The sequence below is a fragment of the Alternaria atra genome (genome assembly GCF_907166805.1).
Source record: "Alternaria atra isolate CS162 genome assembly, contig: 35, whole genome shotgun sequence".
Taxonomy (NCBI): domain Eukaryota; kingdom Fungi; phylum Ascomycota; class Dothideomycetes; order Pleosporales; family Pleosporaceae; genus Alternaria; species Alternaria atra.
In genome coordinates this window covers 1,861,352-1,876,102 of record NW_025091334.1, presented here as the reverse complement: position 1 = coordinate 1,876,102, position 14,751 = coordinate 1,861,352, and the positions used below count along the sequence as shown (strand labels likewise).

The 14,751-nt window shown below is 51.4% G+C and overlaps 5 protein-coding genes across 5 annotated transcripts; all 5 read left to right on the top strand.

Moving 5' to 3' along the window:
* Nucleotides 1-631: 631 nt before the first annotated feature.
* ALTATR162_LOCUS11519 (uncharacterized protein) lies at nucleotides 632-2,676 on the top strand (the record flags this gene model as incomplete). Its single annotated transcript, XM_043319161.1, has 3 exons — nucleotides 632-1,727; nucleotides 1,781-2,554; nucleotides 2,609-2,676. 3 exons carry the CDS (start codon nucleotides 632-634, stop codon nucleotides 2,674-2,676), a joined length of 1,938 nt encoding a protein of 645 aa, XP_043175096.1.
* Nucleotides 2,677-4,051: 1,375 nt separating this feature from the next.
* Nucleotides 4,052-5,749, top strand: ALTATR162_LOCUS11518 (uncharacterized protein; the record flags this gene model as incomplete). Its single annotated transcript, XM_043319160.1, has 1 exon — nucleotides 4,052-5,749. One exon carries the CDS (start codon nucleotides 4,052-4,054, stop codon nucleotides 5,747-5,749), a length of 1,698 nt encoding a protein of 565 aa, XP_043175095.1.
* A 580-nt stretch (nucleotides 5,750-6,329) lies between these two features.
* On the top strand, nucleotides 6,330-8,752 carry ALTATR162_LOCUS11517 (uncharacterized protein; the record flags this gene model as incomplete). The annotated part of the gene is made up of 3 exons (XM_043319159.1): nucleotides 6,330-6,449; nucleotides 6,665-6,865; nucleotides 6,914-8,752. 3 exons carry the CDS (start codon nucleotides 6,330-6,332, stop codon nucleotides 8,750-8,752), a joined length of 2,160 nt encoding a protein of 719 aa, XP_043175094.1.
* A 565-nt stretch (nucleotides 8,753-9,317) lies between these two features.
* ALTATR162_LOCUS11516 (uncharacterized protein) lies at nucleotides 9,318-11,894 on the top strand (the record flags this gene model as incomplete). The annotated part of the gene is made up of 3 exons (XM_043319158.1): nucleotides 9,318-9,336; nucleotides 9,436-11,021; nucleotides 11,070-11,894. 3 exons carry the CDS (start codon nucleotides 9,318-9,320, stop codon nucleotides 11,892-11,894), a joined length of 2,430 nt encoding a protein of 809 aa, XP_043175093.1.
* A 720-nt stretch (nucleotides 11,895-12,614) lies between these two features.
* ALTATR162_LOCUS11515 (uncharacterized protein) lies at nucleotides 12,615-12,947 on the top strand (the record flags this gene model as incomplete). Its single annotated transcript, XM_043319157.1, has 1 exon — nucleotides 12,615-12,947. The coding sequence occupies one exon, from the start codon at nucleotides 12,615-12,617 to the stop codon at nucleotides 12,945-12,947; it is 333 nt and encodes a 110-aa protein (XP_043175092.1).
* Nucleotides 12,948-14,751: the final 1,804 nt, after the last annotated feature.

The following is a 14,751-nucleotide window of genomic DNA, read 5'->3' as shown; positions in this document are numbered from 1 at the left end:
ATTTGTGGGATTGGCATACCATTGTTCCCTTGCTGTTAGGGTGGACGACATCGCCTTGGCGTACCGGACATCATGAATGATGTATACAAAGTGCGCAATTCATTTATGCGGCGGAGGTGCAAGAGATAACTTCAAATTCGTTTTACTTGTACATGCTGGTATGGTTGTGATTCTCACCAATAGAGCCCTCGAGGGCAGCACCGCACGAAAAGGTGTCGACGTTGTTGCTCCAACTAAAGCATTCAAGCGAAGTAATGTCGGTTCTGCCAGTTTCTGGTCTGACGCAACCCTGCGGAACGCTTAGTGCCGAATACAGCTTGGCATACGCGCAGCTTCCTTAGGCGGCCTTTAGGTAACATCAGAGCTGTGAACAAGTAGCTTCAAAACAACACATTGCTATTACTGTGCCGCTTTATTGTACCACCATCGTCTGCACGCTATGGACAATCCACGTCTGTAGAGACATAGTAGCATTCCATTCATCCACTATTGACTTTTGGCGACTTTATCGCTGCGACGCTACGTTTCGGCACTCTGCCCAGCACCTCAAGCTGACGCCGGCCCGCTCCACAACGTGTTAAAGCCATTTTCACGCGCCTCATTTACATAGACAAACACACATACACACACAATGCGGCGACTCGATATATCCACATCCGCCGCTGTGCTGGCATCCTTGCTAGCCATCGCACCCTCACCAGCGTCGGCTTTCTACTTCCCAGGCACTGCGCCAACTTCATACAAGACCGGAGACGCCGTACCGTTATACGTCAATCGACTGACACCCGCTGATTCGCAGAACGACCCAAAGCTACGATCCGTTTTCTCCTTCGACTACTACCACCCACCCTTCCACTTTTGTCGCGAAAAAGATGGACCCAAAGAAATTCGAGAGAGCTTGGGAAGCATACTATTTGGCGATCGCATACAGACGAGTCCGTTCGAGCTGAACATGGGCATAAACGAGACGTGTAAACTCCTCTGTGAGGCTCCGTATCCGGGCAAAGACGCGGCGTTTGTGAACAGCAGGATATACCAGGGCTATGACCTCAATTGGTTGATAGATGGACTACCCGCGGCACAATCACTTAGGGAGCCCGGCTCGGATCAGACCTTCTACCAACCAGGCTTTGCGCTAGGTCTTGTAGATGAGGATCAGCCCATGCTCAACAACCACTACGACATTGTAATCGACTACCATGAGGCTTCGCCGGGTAATTTCCGTGTAGTCGGTGTGCTAGTAGACCCATACTCCGTGGCCGAATCGAAGAGAGAGGGCGACAATGGGGCAATGTGTAACGGCCAGACCCCAGTCGTTCTGAAAGAAACCGACGAAGATACAAACCTGGTCGTCTTTACGTATGGTGTTTACTGGCGACCAAGTCCGACTCCGTTTGCGACACGATGGGACAAGTACCTGCACGTCTACGATCCCAAAATCCACTGGTTCTCTCTTATCAACTCAGCCGTCATTGTCGTTTTCCTTGTCGGAATGGTCAGCACTATCCTCGTGCGTACCCTCAAGAAGGACATTGCGCGATACAACCGCCTGGATCAGTTTGCGCTCGAGGACTTCGGTGAAAGCGGCGACGCTGATGATACTGCGGATGACTCTGGCTGGAAGCTGGTACACGGAGATGTGTTCAGGCCACCAAAGAACCCGCTGCTTTTGTCGGTTTTGGTCGGCAACGGAGCCCAGCTCTTTGCCATGACAGCGTTGACTATAGGTAAGTTGGCAGCATTCATTGCCATGTCAAATACTGGCTAACATCAATCACAGCATTCGCGCTTCTCGGCTTCCTTTCCCCTAGCAACCGCGGCGCTCTCGGAACCGTCATCATCATTTTCTACACACTGTTCGGTTTCTTTGGTGGCTACACTGCGGCACGTACCTACAAGTTTTTCCATGGCGAGTCCTGGAAACTGTGCTTCTTCTACACCCCAGTTGCTCTACCTGCGATCGTCTTTGGCGTCTTCTTCCTCATGAACCTGTTCGTCTGGGGTCGCGGTGCATCAGGAGCTGTACCATTCACCACTATGCTTGTGGTCGTCATCATTTGGTTCGTCATCTCAGTTCCACTGAGTGTGGCTGGTTCCTGGATCGGGTTCAAGCAAGCCGCCATTGAACCGCCTGTCCGCACGAATCAGATCCCGCGTCAGATCCCACCTGTAGGAGGCTATCTGCGACCTCTACCTTCTATGGCACTAGCTGGTGTGCTTCCCTTTGGCGCCATCTTCGTCGAACTCTACTTCATCATGAACTCGATTTGGTTCTCAAAAGTCTACTACATGTTCGGTTTCCTGTTCATCTGCTTTGGCCTTATGATCATCACCTCGGCGGCGGTCACCGTGTTGATGATTTACTTCTTACTTTGCGCAGAGAATTACCATTGGCAATGGAGGTCCTTCTTCACGGCTGGTGCGAGTGCGGCGTATGTGTTTGCTAGTTGCTTGCTGTACTGGATCAAGGACGTAAGCTGGACTAGCTGGACGAGTGGTGTAGTTTACCTGGGATACTCGGCATTGCTGAGTTCGCTGGTATTCATTCTTACCGGTAAGCTACAATATACATTTGTGTCTTTGAAGTACGTGCTAACAGTACAATTAGGCACTATTGGTTTCTTCGCCAGTTGGCTCTTTACCCTCAAGATCTACAGATCTATCAAGGTGGATTGAGCGATGGACAATAATGAGAAAGCTCAAATACACTTCTCTCTTCCCTTTGGGTCTAATTGCGCTGAGCCGCATCCCAATTCTTCGCCACTATAGACTTTTTGGTTGGCATCACCTATATAGAAAATCCAATCATATATTTGTTAACAGTATGCACTGCTTAGGCACATGTCATGGTGTAGTCTGTATTGAGACATTGATAAAGCGAGTAACTACGTTATAGCGACCAGTAACGCGAAAATCATATTACATCATATTCAGCAGTACCTACAAGTTCGAGGAGAAAACTTTTCATCAATCTTTCGCTTTTTTTTTCACTCCATACTCTATTGTCGGTTCGATTCTCACACGCCAACCTTTCCAGTTCAGTATCCGAAGATCTTGGCATCATTCTACTTGCCGCTACCATATGCAAGCAAGAACCTAAACAGGTGTAGCTAAGGTGTTTATCTACACGTCTAAGATTCTCATTGCGCGTGTTATTGTAGACCACGACGTAGTATAAGACTTTTCTACGCTGGTTTGATTTCCCCCTTGTATGAGGTGCCGCCGAAATTATTCAATGGTTCTTCCTTCATCATCCATCGATCAACCATCGAACCTTCTACATGACGTCAATCTTTCGCACGAGCGAACGAGGGAACGAAACCTTAGATAGGAACATCCAGAATGATTGACCCAACCTCACAACCTCTCAACGCGTGTTCAGCGTCTAGATGCAAACAAGCGGATCCGCTGTTTTCTAGGCGTCCTCTGCACGTTCCAGAATACAATTATCCAGTCTCATGTGTCATCGGGCATGTCTCGGACTTGAACTCTGATGATCGGCCTGCAACGTGCTTGCAAGGGAGGTACTTGCGCGATACCCAACATGGTTTAGTTTACGGACACTATCGAGACCCTTCCCGTCGAACCAAACCGTGCTCCCCATTGAATCCCAAGGCCCGAGACATTTCCGGGCCTCATGATGAGCATGAGTCTTTTTACTGAAGATTTTATCGTACGAAGGGTTGTAATAGTCTTATCAAGAGGAAATCTGTTGGGAGTGCGTGTGTATATATATAGGGGAGGGTTGTTGCCATGTCTGAAGATGTCGATGATCAGCTTTTCGGATTGCATTACTTTGAGATATTTGCGCCTCTTACCATAATACACCCTTGGTGTTTGACTCCCGCTTCCCTATTGGTTTATCAAATTTTGGAACGCACAGAGTCACTATTACGACAGTGGTCGATCTCTTACGTTTATTGGAGTGATTGGCATCCTCTTCTTTATACATCAAGCACTTTTGCCCAGCCTGCCCACAACAACCAGATTACTTCGACGCCTCGTTTTCTACTTTACAATTCAAGACCCCAGAGGTCTATCAATACCGAACATGGCGACAGAAGGCATACAGTTCCCCATGTCGCGAGACTTCGCCAGTCACACGAACGACCCAACACACGCTCGCCAATCGTCGTCGTCCTCAGGGACCACCCTCGATGCCGAAAAACCAGTACCACTCCACCGCGCGCCGACGGCCGAAGACATGGTCAATCTTCCTATTCGCACGCTTTCGAACAACGCCAATCTCAATGAATACATACAAGAAACCATTTCAGGGCAGATGGTTCGCGAGGTTCGATCCAACGCCGGCAAGGTTGAGAAGTACGACCTGGTCACTTTTACCATCGACGACAAGGAAAACCCTAAGAATTGGAGCAAGGCATACAAGTGGTGGTGTACCATGTGCGTCGCGGTAACATGTTTTGTTGTTGCTTTCAACTCGGCAGTCGTCACAGCGGATCTGGAGGGTGTCAGTGCGGAGTTTGGGGTTAGCGAAGAAGTGGCGCTGTTAACCATCACACTTTTCGTGGTTGGATTCGGTGTCGGACCAATGGCCTTTGCTCCCGCGTCTGAGATATGGGGAAGGAGACCAGTATATGTTGTTACGCTTGCTTTGGCTGTTATCTTCACCATTCCCGGAGCAGTCGCGAAAAACATCGCGACGTTGTTGGTAACGCGCTTCATTGCCGGCGTGGCGTTCTCGGCACCCATGACGCTCGTCGGAGGAACACTGGCGGATATGTGGAGAAATGAGGAGAGAGGTGTTCCCATGGCAGCCTTCAGCGCTGCCCCCTTCATCGGTCCTGGTGTTGGACCTTTGGTTGGCGGTTATCTCAGTCAAGCTGGCGGCTGGCGCTGGCTTTACTGGATCCAACTCATCCTTTCCGGCATCGTCTGGGTCCTCATCACATTTACCGTACCGGAGACATATGCGCCTACGATCCTGGCAAAGAGAGCGAAGAAGATGCGCAAAGATACCGGCGAGGACAAGTTTGTGACGGAACAGGATCTCGACATGCGCCCCTTCAGCCAGCGCCTTCAACTCTTCCTCCTACGACCTTTCCAGCTGCTCTTCCGCGAGCTCATCGTCTTCTTGATCTCGGTGTACATGTCCGTTCTGTATGGTCTTCTGTACATGTTCTTCGTCGCATACCCGATTGTGTACCAGAAGGGCAAGGGCTGGAGCGCAGGATCAACAGGTCTGATGTTCATCCCGCTCATCTGCGGTGTCCTGATTTCCGCTGCTTGCGCGCCACTTGTCAACAAGCACTACATGAAGCTGTCGGAAAAGCACAACGGTCACCCACCAGCTGAAGCACGTCTAATCCCTATGATGTTTTCATGTTGGTTCATCCCGATTGGAGTCTTCATCTTCGCATGGACAAGCCAAAGAGAGACCCACTGGGCAGGTCCTGCGTTCGGTGGTGGCTCTGTGGGCTTCGGTTTCATCTTCCTGTACAACTCGGCCAACAACTATCTTGTCGATTCGTACCAGCACCAGGCTGCGTCAGCGCTAGCGGCAAAGACGTTCCTGCGCAGCTTCTGGGGAGCAGGTGCTGTTTTGTTCACGAATCAAATGTACGACCGTTTGGGCGATCAGTGGGCCAGTTCGCTCCTTGCCTTTATCGGTCTGGCTTGTTGCGCAATTCCTTTCGTCTTTTATGTCTACGGTGCAAGGATTCGGGCGCGTTCTCATTACGCCTACAGTGAGGAGACGGGGAACAAGGAAGAGAAGCAGGGAGCATAGTTAGTAGGACAGAGTGTGAGCAGGCTTATGTTGTATGGATATTTTGGCGGATTTTCTCGATTCCAATTATTGTGTTGCATTGGGAGTACAGGCGTTCGAGGCTTGGAGATTGCCACCGGGAAAAGATCGTCGGAGGGGGCTTGGGGCTGGAAGACTCTCTAAAACGCGTATAGCACATGTTAGTTATTCGTAATCATTCCTGAAATGTAAACAAACTTGAGTAATTCATATGCGGTTCTGCCAGTGCGACCAAATGAAGTGTTGTTGCATAACGATGAAATAATATGGATGGACTCGTCGACGCTGATGTCATACCACCGGTGGTAGTCCGGACACGATGGCACGTCCGTAGTCAGAAGGAAGAAAGTGGATGCTCGATGGACAGGCGAAGTAATTTGGCTCGTAGCGAATGTCAAGCTTCTTAGTCGTGTGACTAGCTGGGGTTAATTGGAGGGCTGGTCGGCATCCTTGCCCAGAGTGGGGCTCCAGCGAGCGGAAAGGCCGACCGAAGTCGACACTCCACCAGCGCGACTATCCGGTCCAGACAAGACCTCTGACGACTTTCCCCCGAGCTTCGACCATGGACGAGCTTAAGGACCAGCACAACTCCAACGCGCCAAATGGGTTTATGCAAGACACGCCACCAAGAGCTGATGTCGATGAGATCCTGAGACGGAAGCGGAAAGCGCGAGAGTACAAGGTACGCTGCTGACGTTGATGCGCTATATGTGAAGGCATGCAGAAGAGGAGGTGGTGAGTGTCGAGGAGCATTAGTATGGCATGCTGGAAGAAAAGCGACTTTGGATTGCCGAATTGGGCTACAGGACCCGGCGCATTCAACCATGGCACAGCTACTGCCCCACGAACATGCGCTGACGCTCTACTACTATACAGGCCTGCTACCCGTGTCGACAGCGCAAGGTCAAATGCGACCAGAACGTGCCGTGCAAGACATGCGTCGCCCGCGAACATCCCGAGCTGTGTACCTACCACCCGCCGAGCGAGTCGCATCCGCCTGCGAAACGAATTAACCTGGGACTCGGGCAGAATAATGGCCATGACTTCTCCAACGGCCTCGTTCATATACACGGCGGGACAGTTACGCTGCCTCGCGAGGTGCGCATATACATGACAGGGAGAGTGAACGTCTACTGACCGTGGCAGGACTGGGAACGCATTTGCGGCAAGCTGCAGCAAGCCGAAAAGTCGCTCAGTGACTTGAAGAACGCCGTCGGCAGCGTCGCGGAGATACCACCGCCTATGAACGGCTTTTCACCTGCTGACGGATCTGGAAACACGCCCCTGGCGGCAGCGGCGCCCATGGACGGCGAACAGAGCCACGTTCGAACCCAAGGAATACACACACGCAACGACATCACCGGCCAGACAATACACATCGGTCCCAGCTCAGTACCGGCACTCGTCATGGCATTAGGGAGGGGAGATACACAATGGGCGCCGGGTGTGCAAGATCTTTTAGGCAAGAAGAGCATGCTACCGATCTTTGGCCTGGACAACGAGAGCGCTACATATCCCTTTGTCGATCTTTGGGGTCTGCCGCACGGGTCCATAGCACGCGCCCAAGAGCTTGCGAACGCATTACCGAGCGACTCTGAATGTCTGAGTTTCTTCCGGAGCTATCGCGAAACGGCACACGCTGTATACCCCGCCGTTGCCGACATCGAGGCCATCGAATCCGATCTTCTGCTCTTCCTGATCAATCGTGCAAGCGCACAAGGCACCAACGGCATCACAGACCAACAGATATATGGCAAAGACTTTCATTGGATAGGCATGGTCTTTGCCATACTGGCTTCAGGCTGTCAATGCTCAAGTCTGTCGCGAAGGGAGAGAGAACTGACATCGCAGGTTTACGTCTGTTGCAGTTTCGAATGCTTACGCTTCACCAACTTCCTGTCGCACGCGACTATCGAGAATATACAAACACTCCTGATCCTCGGAAACGTCATCTCAAATAACATGAATGCCGGGGTTGCTTGGAGTCTAATGGGGTTAACCGTCCGCCTTTCCCAGACGCTAGGGCTACATCGACAATGTCCCCCGTCAACCCCAGTGCAGCAAAGGGTGGTTAGGAGCAAGACCTGGTGGGCACTTCTTTGGCAGGACTCGCTGCTGTCTGTCTCGTACGACAGAGCCTCGTCGACCACCACCATCGATCATACCGTACCCATGAGTCAGCACACAGCGCCGGGGACGAGGACATACGTCGAGAGCATGTACCGACTGTGTAAAGTGGGTCTGGATATAGTGCGTGAGCGTCAAAGGCCACAGAACTCGCATGACGCCCTGATACGCATCACCGAACATCGCAACGAACTCCAAGAAATCATGATTGATGCTGCAGACTACCTCAAGGACTCCAGGAGATGTCGGTCCATGCGCGATCAGCTCGAACATTGGGCATTATACCTGCACATATCGTACGTCACATCTGAGCTCTGCCGGCCAGCCATCAGTCCAGCCACTGTCAACCTCGATCTCTCCAAGACACTGCGCAAGACATGCATCGACAGCCTTACCAACACTGTCGAAGCGTTCCTCGGTCTACAAAACATGACACCGTTCGCGACCCGTTCCTGGTCCGCTGTGCATCGTTCCCTGAGCTCTGCCCTACTGCTTGGTATCCTTGGCGAGCATAACCGCAACGAACGAGCGCGCAGTCTATTACAGAATGTGATTCAAGTCCTCACAGACGTGACCAAGGACGTGGATCCTGCTGAGCTCGCCACGCCCATCACACGGTCCGTCTCGGCTTTGGAGCGGTTACTGAGGATAACCACGACGCAAAACCGCAAGCCGAGTGAATCAGGTTCACAGGCTTCACCTACTATGCACGTCTTCACTGCACAGGACATCAACAACGCCCTCAAGGGAGACGCTGAAAATATGTTCTCGCAATCACCACTTCTTGGATTGGATCTCGACTCCTCACCGTATGCGCTCATGGAGAGTATTGTGTGGGGTGCGCAGAAATCACCTTGAGGAGATAAGGTGGCATAGAGAGATGCTGAAAAGTAAAACAAAAGTCATGATACCCAGACGTGGGCAGCGATATGTAGCGTTGCCAAGTACAAAAACGGAAATGATGATCAGTCTTCGTCTTGTAGGGCATTCAGGCAATTTAGCTGCTCCAAAAGCCCGATGGCGCAAGATGACGGCGGAAAGTTGTCAGACCGACGATATCAGTGAATGATGAACGAGAGGCGCTTTGGGGGGATTTGTTTTGTATCGCGGGGAATATTTCGGCTTGTATTTCAGGGCCATACTCTTAATAGGCTCCGACTGAATGAGATTCTATTCGCGCTGAGGGGTGCTCTGATATTCGCATCTACATTACCTGCCATCGCAGTGAAAGCTTGCTCTCAGCCCTACCCATGACGTCGCTAAGCGAGGCTGCCGGCGTGTTTGCCTAGACCCTGGCGCCCATCATCATAACCTGTGCAAACAACCCTAGCCGTCACGTAGATGAACTTTGGCATGCGCCTTTCCTCTGAGCTTAAATGAAGGCTTAGCTCTTTGCTCGCCCCGCCACTCAGCAGTCGTCGCCATGTTCATGCTCCGAAACCGTAAGCCCACCTGCAGCTTTGTTTGCTCTGTTTCTCCTTCCTGTCCCGCCACTGCCCCTCCCCCACCGTTGCTGAGACGACACTAACCTGTACCACCAGTCAGTAAATTTGTCTTTGGCGACAGCTCCAAGGAAACCATCGTCGAGATCGCCCAGGGCCAGCTTTACCTCGTCCGACCCCGCTCTGTCAAGGGATACAGCGAGCTCATCTTCCCTGACGCTACTGCTACCATCCGCCGCACCGGGCAGGAGTTCCAGTACCAGCTTGTCATCCAACGCGCATACGCAGAAGGCGAGGAGGACTTGCTAGCAGAAGAGAACGAGGACGCGACACTCGACGCGCTTGCCGGCGACAAGGACGAAAAGACTTTTCTGCTCGACGAAGACCTCCAGTTCCGCGACGACGTACGCTCAACTGGCGAGAAGATCTTTGCGTGGCGCGACCTCAGCGGCGACGTAGACGACCTCTGGGAGTTTGTGTGCGACCGTTCAGTCAAGCCCGAGACTGCTTCCCTGTTCGAACGCGTTGCTCTGCAGTGCCAGTACGAGAGGAAGTTTAGGAGGAGCCACGAACACGCGACCGAAGACGACCTCGCAGCTCTAGCATACTACGAAGAGCCCATCCCTGACGCAAGTCCCGTCACCAGTCCGACCCTCTCCACCGCCCGCGCCCTTCCCGTCGAACCACCGACCACCGCGGAGCTCTTCCCAAACACAACCAAGGAGAAGATGGCGAAGAAGGTCGCAGGCAAAGGCACTGTCCCGGAGCAGGAGGATGCTACGGCCGCGCCGCCGTCTGCCGCTCAGCCCCAGGCTCTTGAGACCTTGGTTGAAGGAGAGGCGGAGCTTCACCTCTTTGACTTCCCATCCGGCACCTTCATGAAGCAAGACCCCAAGGTCAGTATTACGGTTACCGAGATCGGTGACTGGAACTACTGGCTACACATTGCTGGCGAAGAGCGCGAGTGGCTGGGGCAACCCATTGTCGAAGACATCAATCCTGTCTTCAACTACGAATACAAGTCCTTTATCTTCAACCACTACCTAGATGATGGCTCGGCATACTCATGGCTATTAAAGTTCAAGGATCAGGACGACCTCGAGAACATTCAGCAAGGTGTGATGCAAGCTCTCTGGGAGCACTTGAACAAGGTCAAGTGGGGCAAGGCAAAGGACACCGATCGAGAGTACGTTCTGGAGGCCTTTCAGGACTTGACCATGGAAGATGCGCCAGACGAAGAGCCCGAGGAGGAAGAAGAAGAAGAAGAAGAAGAGGAGGAGGAGGAATACGAGAGCACAAACGAGCAGCGAAGCGAACACTACGACTCTGACGAGTCAGAAGACGACGTTGAGACTGGTCCTACGGATGGAGACCAAAATTCGCAGTTGGCGGTTGGCTACAAGCACGACAGGTCGTTCGTTGTGCGCGGCAACAAGATTGGTGTTTTCAAGCACACCCCTGAGAACCAACTGCAGTTTTCTACAACCATCTCGAATATCAAGACACCAGGGGGCAAGGCTTTCAACCCGAACAAGGTCATGCTGCACCAGCAGGATCGCGACATGATCCTTCAGAATCTAGATAACCCAAACAACCTCTATCGGATGGATCTCGAGACTGGTACCGTTGTCGATGAGTGGAAGGTGCACGATGACATTCCAGTCAAAGTTTTTGCACCAGAGAACGTACGTATAATGTTTGTCTACACCTGGACACAAGCTAACACAAGGTAGAAATTCGCGCAAATGAGCGGCGAGCAGACCTTCCTGGGTCTCTCTGATAACGCGCTCTACCGCGTCGATCCTCGTTTGGCTGGCAACAAGCTCGTCGATGATCAGCTCAAGCAGTATGCGACAAAGAACGCGTTCTCCGCCGCCGCAACCACCGAGAAAGGTCACATTGCTGTTGCATCTGAGAAGGGAGATATCCGTTTGTTTGACAGACTTGGTATCAACGCTAAGACACTCATTCCTGCACTTGGTGACCCAATCATCGGCATGGACGTCTCAGCAGACGGTCGCTGGGTTCTCGCCACTACCCGAACCTACCTCCTCCTTATCGACGCTCTACAGAAGGGCGGCAAGAACGACGGTAAACTTGGTTTCGAGAAGTCGTTCGCCAAAGATGATAAACCCCAACCACGCCGTCTCGCACTTACACCTGCTCACGTCGCCCAGTTCCAGCACGAGACCAAAGCGCCCATCTCCTTCACCACCGCACGCTTCAACACAGGTCTCGACGATAAGGAAACCACCATCATTTCTGCCACTGGTCCTTTCATCGTTACTTGGAGCCTTAAGAAGGTTCTGGCTAAGCGCAAAGACCCGTACAACATCAAGCGCTACGCCGAGGAAGTCAAGGCCGATAACTTCAAGTTCGGCTCAGACAAAAACCTTATTGTTGCGCTGCCAAATGAGGTTGATATGGTGGCTAAAAGGGCCTTGCAGCGACCGACACGCGAGAGTATTGCGATGCCGAGTCGCGTTGGCGCTGCGAGAAGGAGCGGAGTACGCGGAAGCTATCTCGGCCGGAACGACATCGTTAACAGCCCATACTAGACCATGGCTTTGTAATGCCTAGGCTTTTTCCTAAACTCATGGGTACGGGTCTGGTGTTGATCACGATCATCATCATGGTAGGTGGCGTCGGCGTTGTGCAATCTTTTCCTTCGAGCTACGGACGGTGTACCATCACGACGAAATGCGAGTAGCTAGTAGCCATATGATTCCCCTTTTAGATCTATAGTGGAAATGAACGTCCTTATTGAACTTTCACTGCTGTCGATATGCTCAGACACTTTACTATTTTGGATGTGTAAAGTTGGCACATGCCATATGTTGACTTTCTCAAACGAATTCCGTTCTTGGGTTTGAATTGACAGTTGGCGAGTTCTACAATGTCCGCGGCGAATTTGACAAGCTTTTGCGCGAAAACAACATGTGCTTGAAAAATCTACATACAGACGCGGATACTAAGTTTGATGCTTGTGACATTTGGAAGCAACTCAACTCAAACTTCCTGCTCTCTAAGAGTAACTGTCCTGAGGACTGTCATGACAAGTGGCGCTTCGACATGCTGTGGAAGTTTATCTCGGCCACATCTCAGTGGATCAACAAGCATATCACGGCACTTGATCAACGCCACACTCCCGACAAGGGTTGAACATGGGGTCCAGATCGAGTCACACCGAAAAACGCGTACGTATCCATGTACGAAATGTTGTGAGACATGTGCTAACTTTACGTACGTTTAGGTTGAACCTCATCCAGTTCCAACACATGCGTATCAAGGTGGTTAGGGGCAAAGACGAGGGCTACGTCGTCAGCGTCTACACGCTTATAAACAACAATAAGGAAGCCAGACCATACTCATCTCGCGGTCTCGACACGGACGATCTTAGACTCAACTACCTAGTCAACGTGTTGAAGAAGAACGAAGACGGCCTTGAATTTAGATATGGGTATCAACCGTGGTGGTACATAGATGATGAGGAGGAGGCAGCCATTGACACGGACGAGGATCTCGTTATCGCACACAGCTCTCTCCGAGAAAGGGTCAAAGCAGGTGAAGACATGGATGAGCTGACCGCGGTGGGATCACCAGCATTGTAAGACTCTGAGGTCTATAGGAAAGGGACAGTCACTGTAGGTGGAGGTGAAGACTTGGGTAGGGTAAGGATGGCGGCATCTTGAGAACTAGTAGTATAGAATATATGTTCCCTCTTTGCCTTGAAGTACTATCTTCCTATTTATCCTCTTCTGCATTCTCTCTTCCATCTTCCATCCTCCAGTCCATGCTTCCCTCCGCCCCGTCCTCAATTTCATACTACAGACAATGTCCCCTGCTCGCCCGAACCTGTGTTCCTAACCCTAAACCTCTTCCTCTTCCATTCCGCATAGTACAGACTCAATTTGTTCCTCTGAGCTTTTGATTTGGGAGCACCATTCTGCGACTCGCTCTTCTCGATAATAGCCCATATGTCGGAACCATACGGTGTCGAGGCGAATGGATCGTATACTAACTCGTAATTGCACAACAAGAGTGTCTGTCTTATGTACTTTTAGTGCAGTCTCTGAGACGCCCGACCCATCACGATTACAACCTCCACGCTCGATGCCTGCACTCCCACCCAGACATGATCCGTCCAGTAGTCGCAAAGTTGATCCGGCACACTTCTCACTGGATTAGTCTTGTCCGAATCAGACTCGTTCACCGCAGTCGCAATCTCCTTGCGGTCCATGCGAATTGGGACCCAATCGACCAGAGCCATAGATGGACGATCGTGGTTAGCTCGGATGCACCCAATTTTGGTTAACAACGCACCAATACTGGCATAAGATGCATCGTCAATAGTCCCAAATCGGTGAACAGTTGATCTGGGATCGGCGGTGGGGAATGATCCTAATACAAGCAACGGAGACCTAAGCGTGCCAGATGTCTTGAGTTGCGACTCCCTCTTGGTCCGAAGCCACTTGGGCGGCGTAGGGGTTACAGGCTCTTTTTTGATGCCTCTGTCCCACCATTCGTCAGTTTCGGCGTTGATAAATGCCCAGTCAGCTGGGAACTCTTCGTGAACCGGAACAACATGCGGGACGTATGCTTCCGATATAGTTTACATAACGGCTTGAAGTTCAGGCCGACTTTGGCGATAGACCAGCGGCTATATATTCGATATCCTGGGCGCATCTGGGCCGAGTAGGAGGCTATCCGACAGCGGAACGGATTGTTCATGCTGACCCAGGCATAGGATGTCGGTGAGGAATTGGAAATTGTTGTTTGCCCCGGCAACAGGGGGTGGCAAGAATTCGCGTCCATTGCCTTACAATAACCTAGGTAGGCACCTTCCAATAAGCCTATTCTTTATAAATTATAAAATGTACTTCAAGTAGAGGTATACATATTCTTCTATCTTCTCAACTTACAAAAAGAAGACATAGTAAAGTCTCTTGGAGTCGATTTTACTCTAGGTCTGATGCGACACGAACTCTTGCTATCCCTGGTGTTGGCATGTGAAAGATGACGCGCATCTTCACTGCGGGTGCATTTTTTGGTTAGCTGGTGAGTCGTCGAGATGTAATAGACAGACAGAATCCTCTGGGGCGGTGATCATGTGGGTTTCGTAAAAGATCTCTGTCATGGAGGTACACAGCAGGTGGACTTAATGATATGATAGTTGAAGCCGTAGTTTGTCCTGTTGTCTTTGCTTTTTCAGCGGTCTTCCAACTAGAAGTTGCCCAAGCGTGGTCATGAATCATTTACTGGGCCGCATAGTGACATGGCACTACATTCATCTCGCCACAAAATTCAACGCCAATGACGAGCGCAAGGGCCCATGCAGCAGTCTGAGCTAGAGGCGGTGACTCTACTTCGTCGAGAATATTGTACATGGACCTCGGCCACACTCCGGTGTGCGGG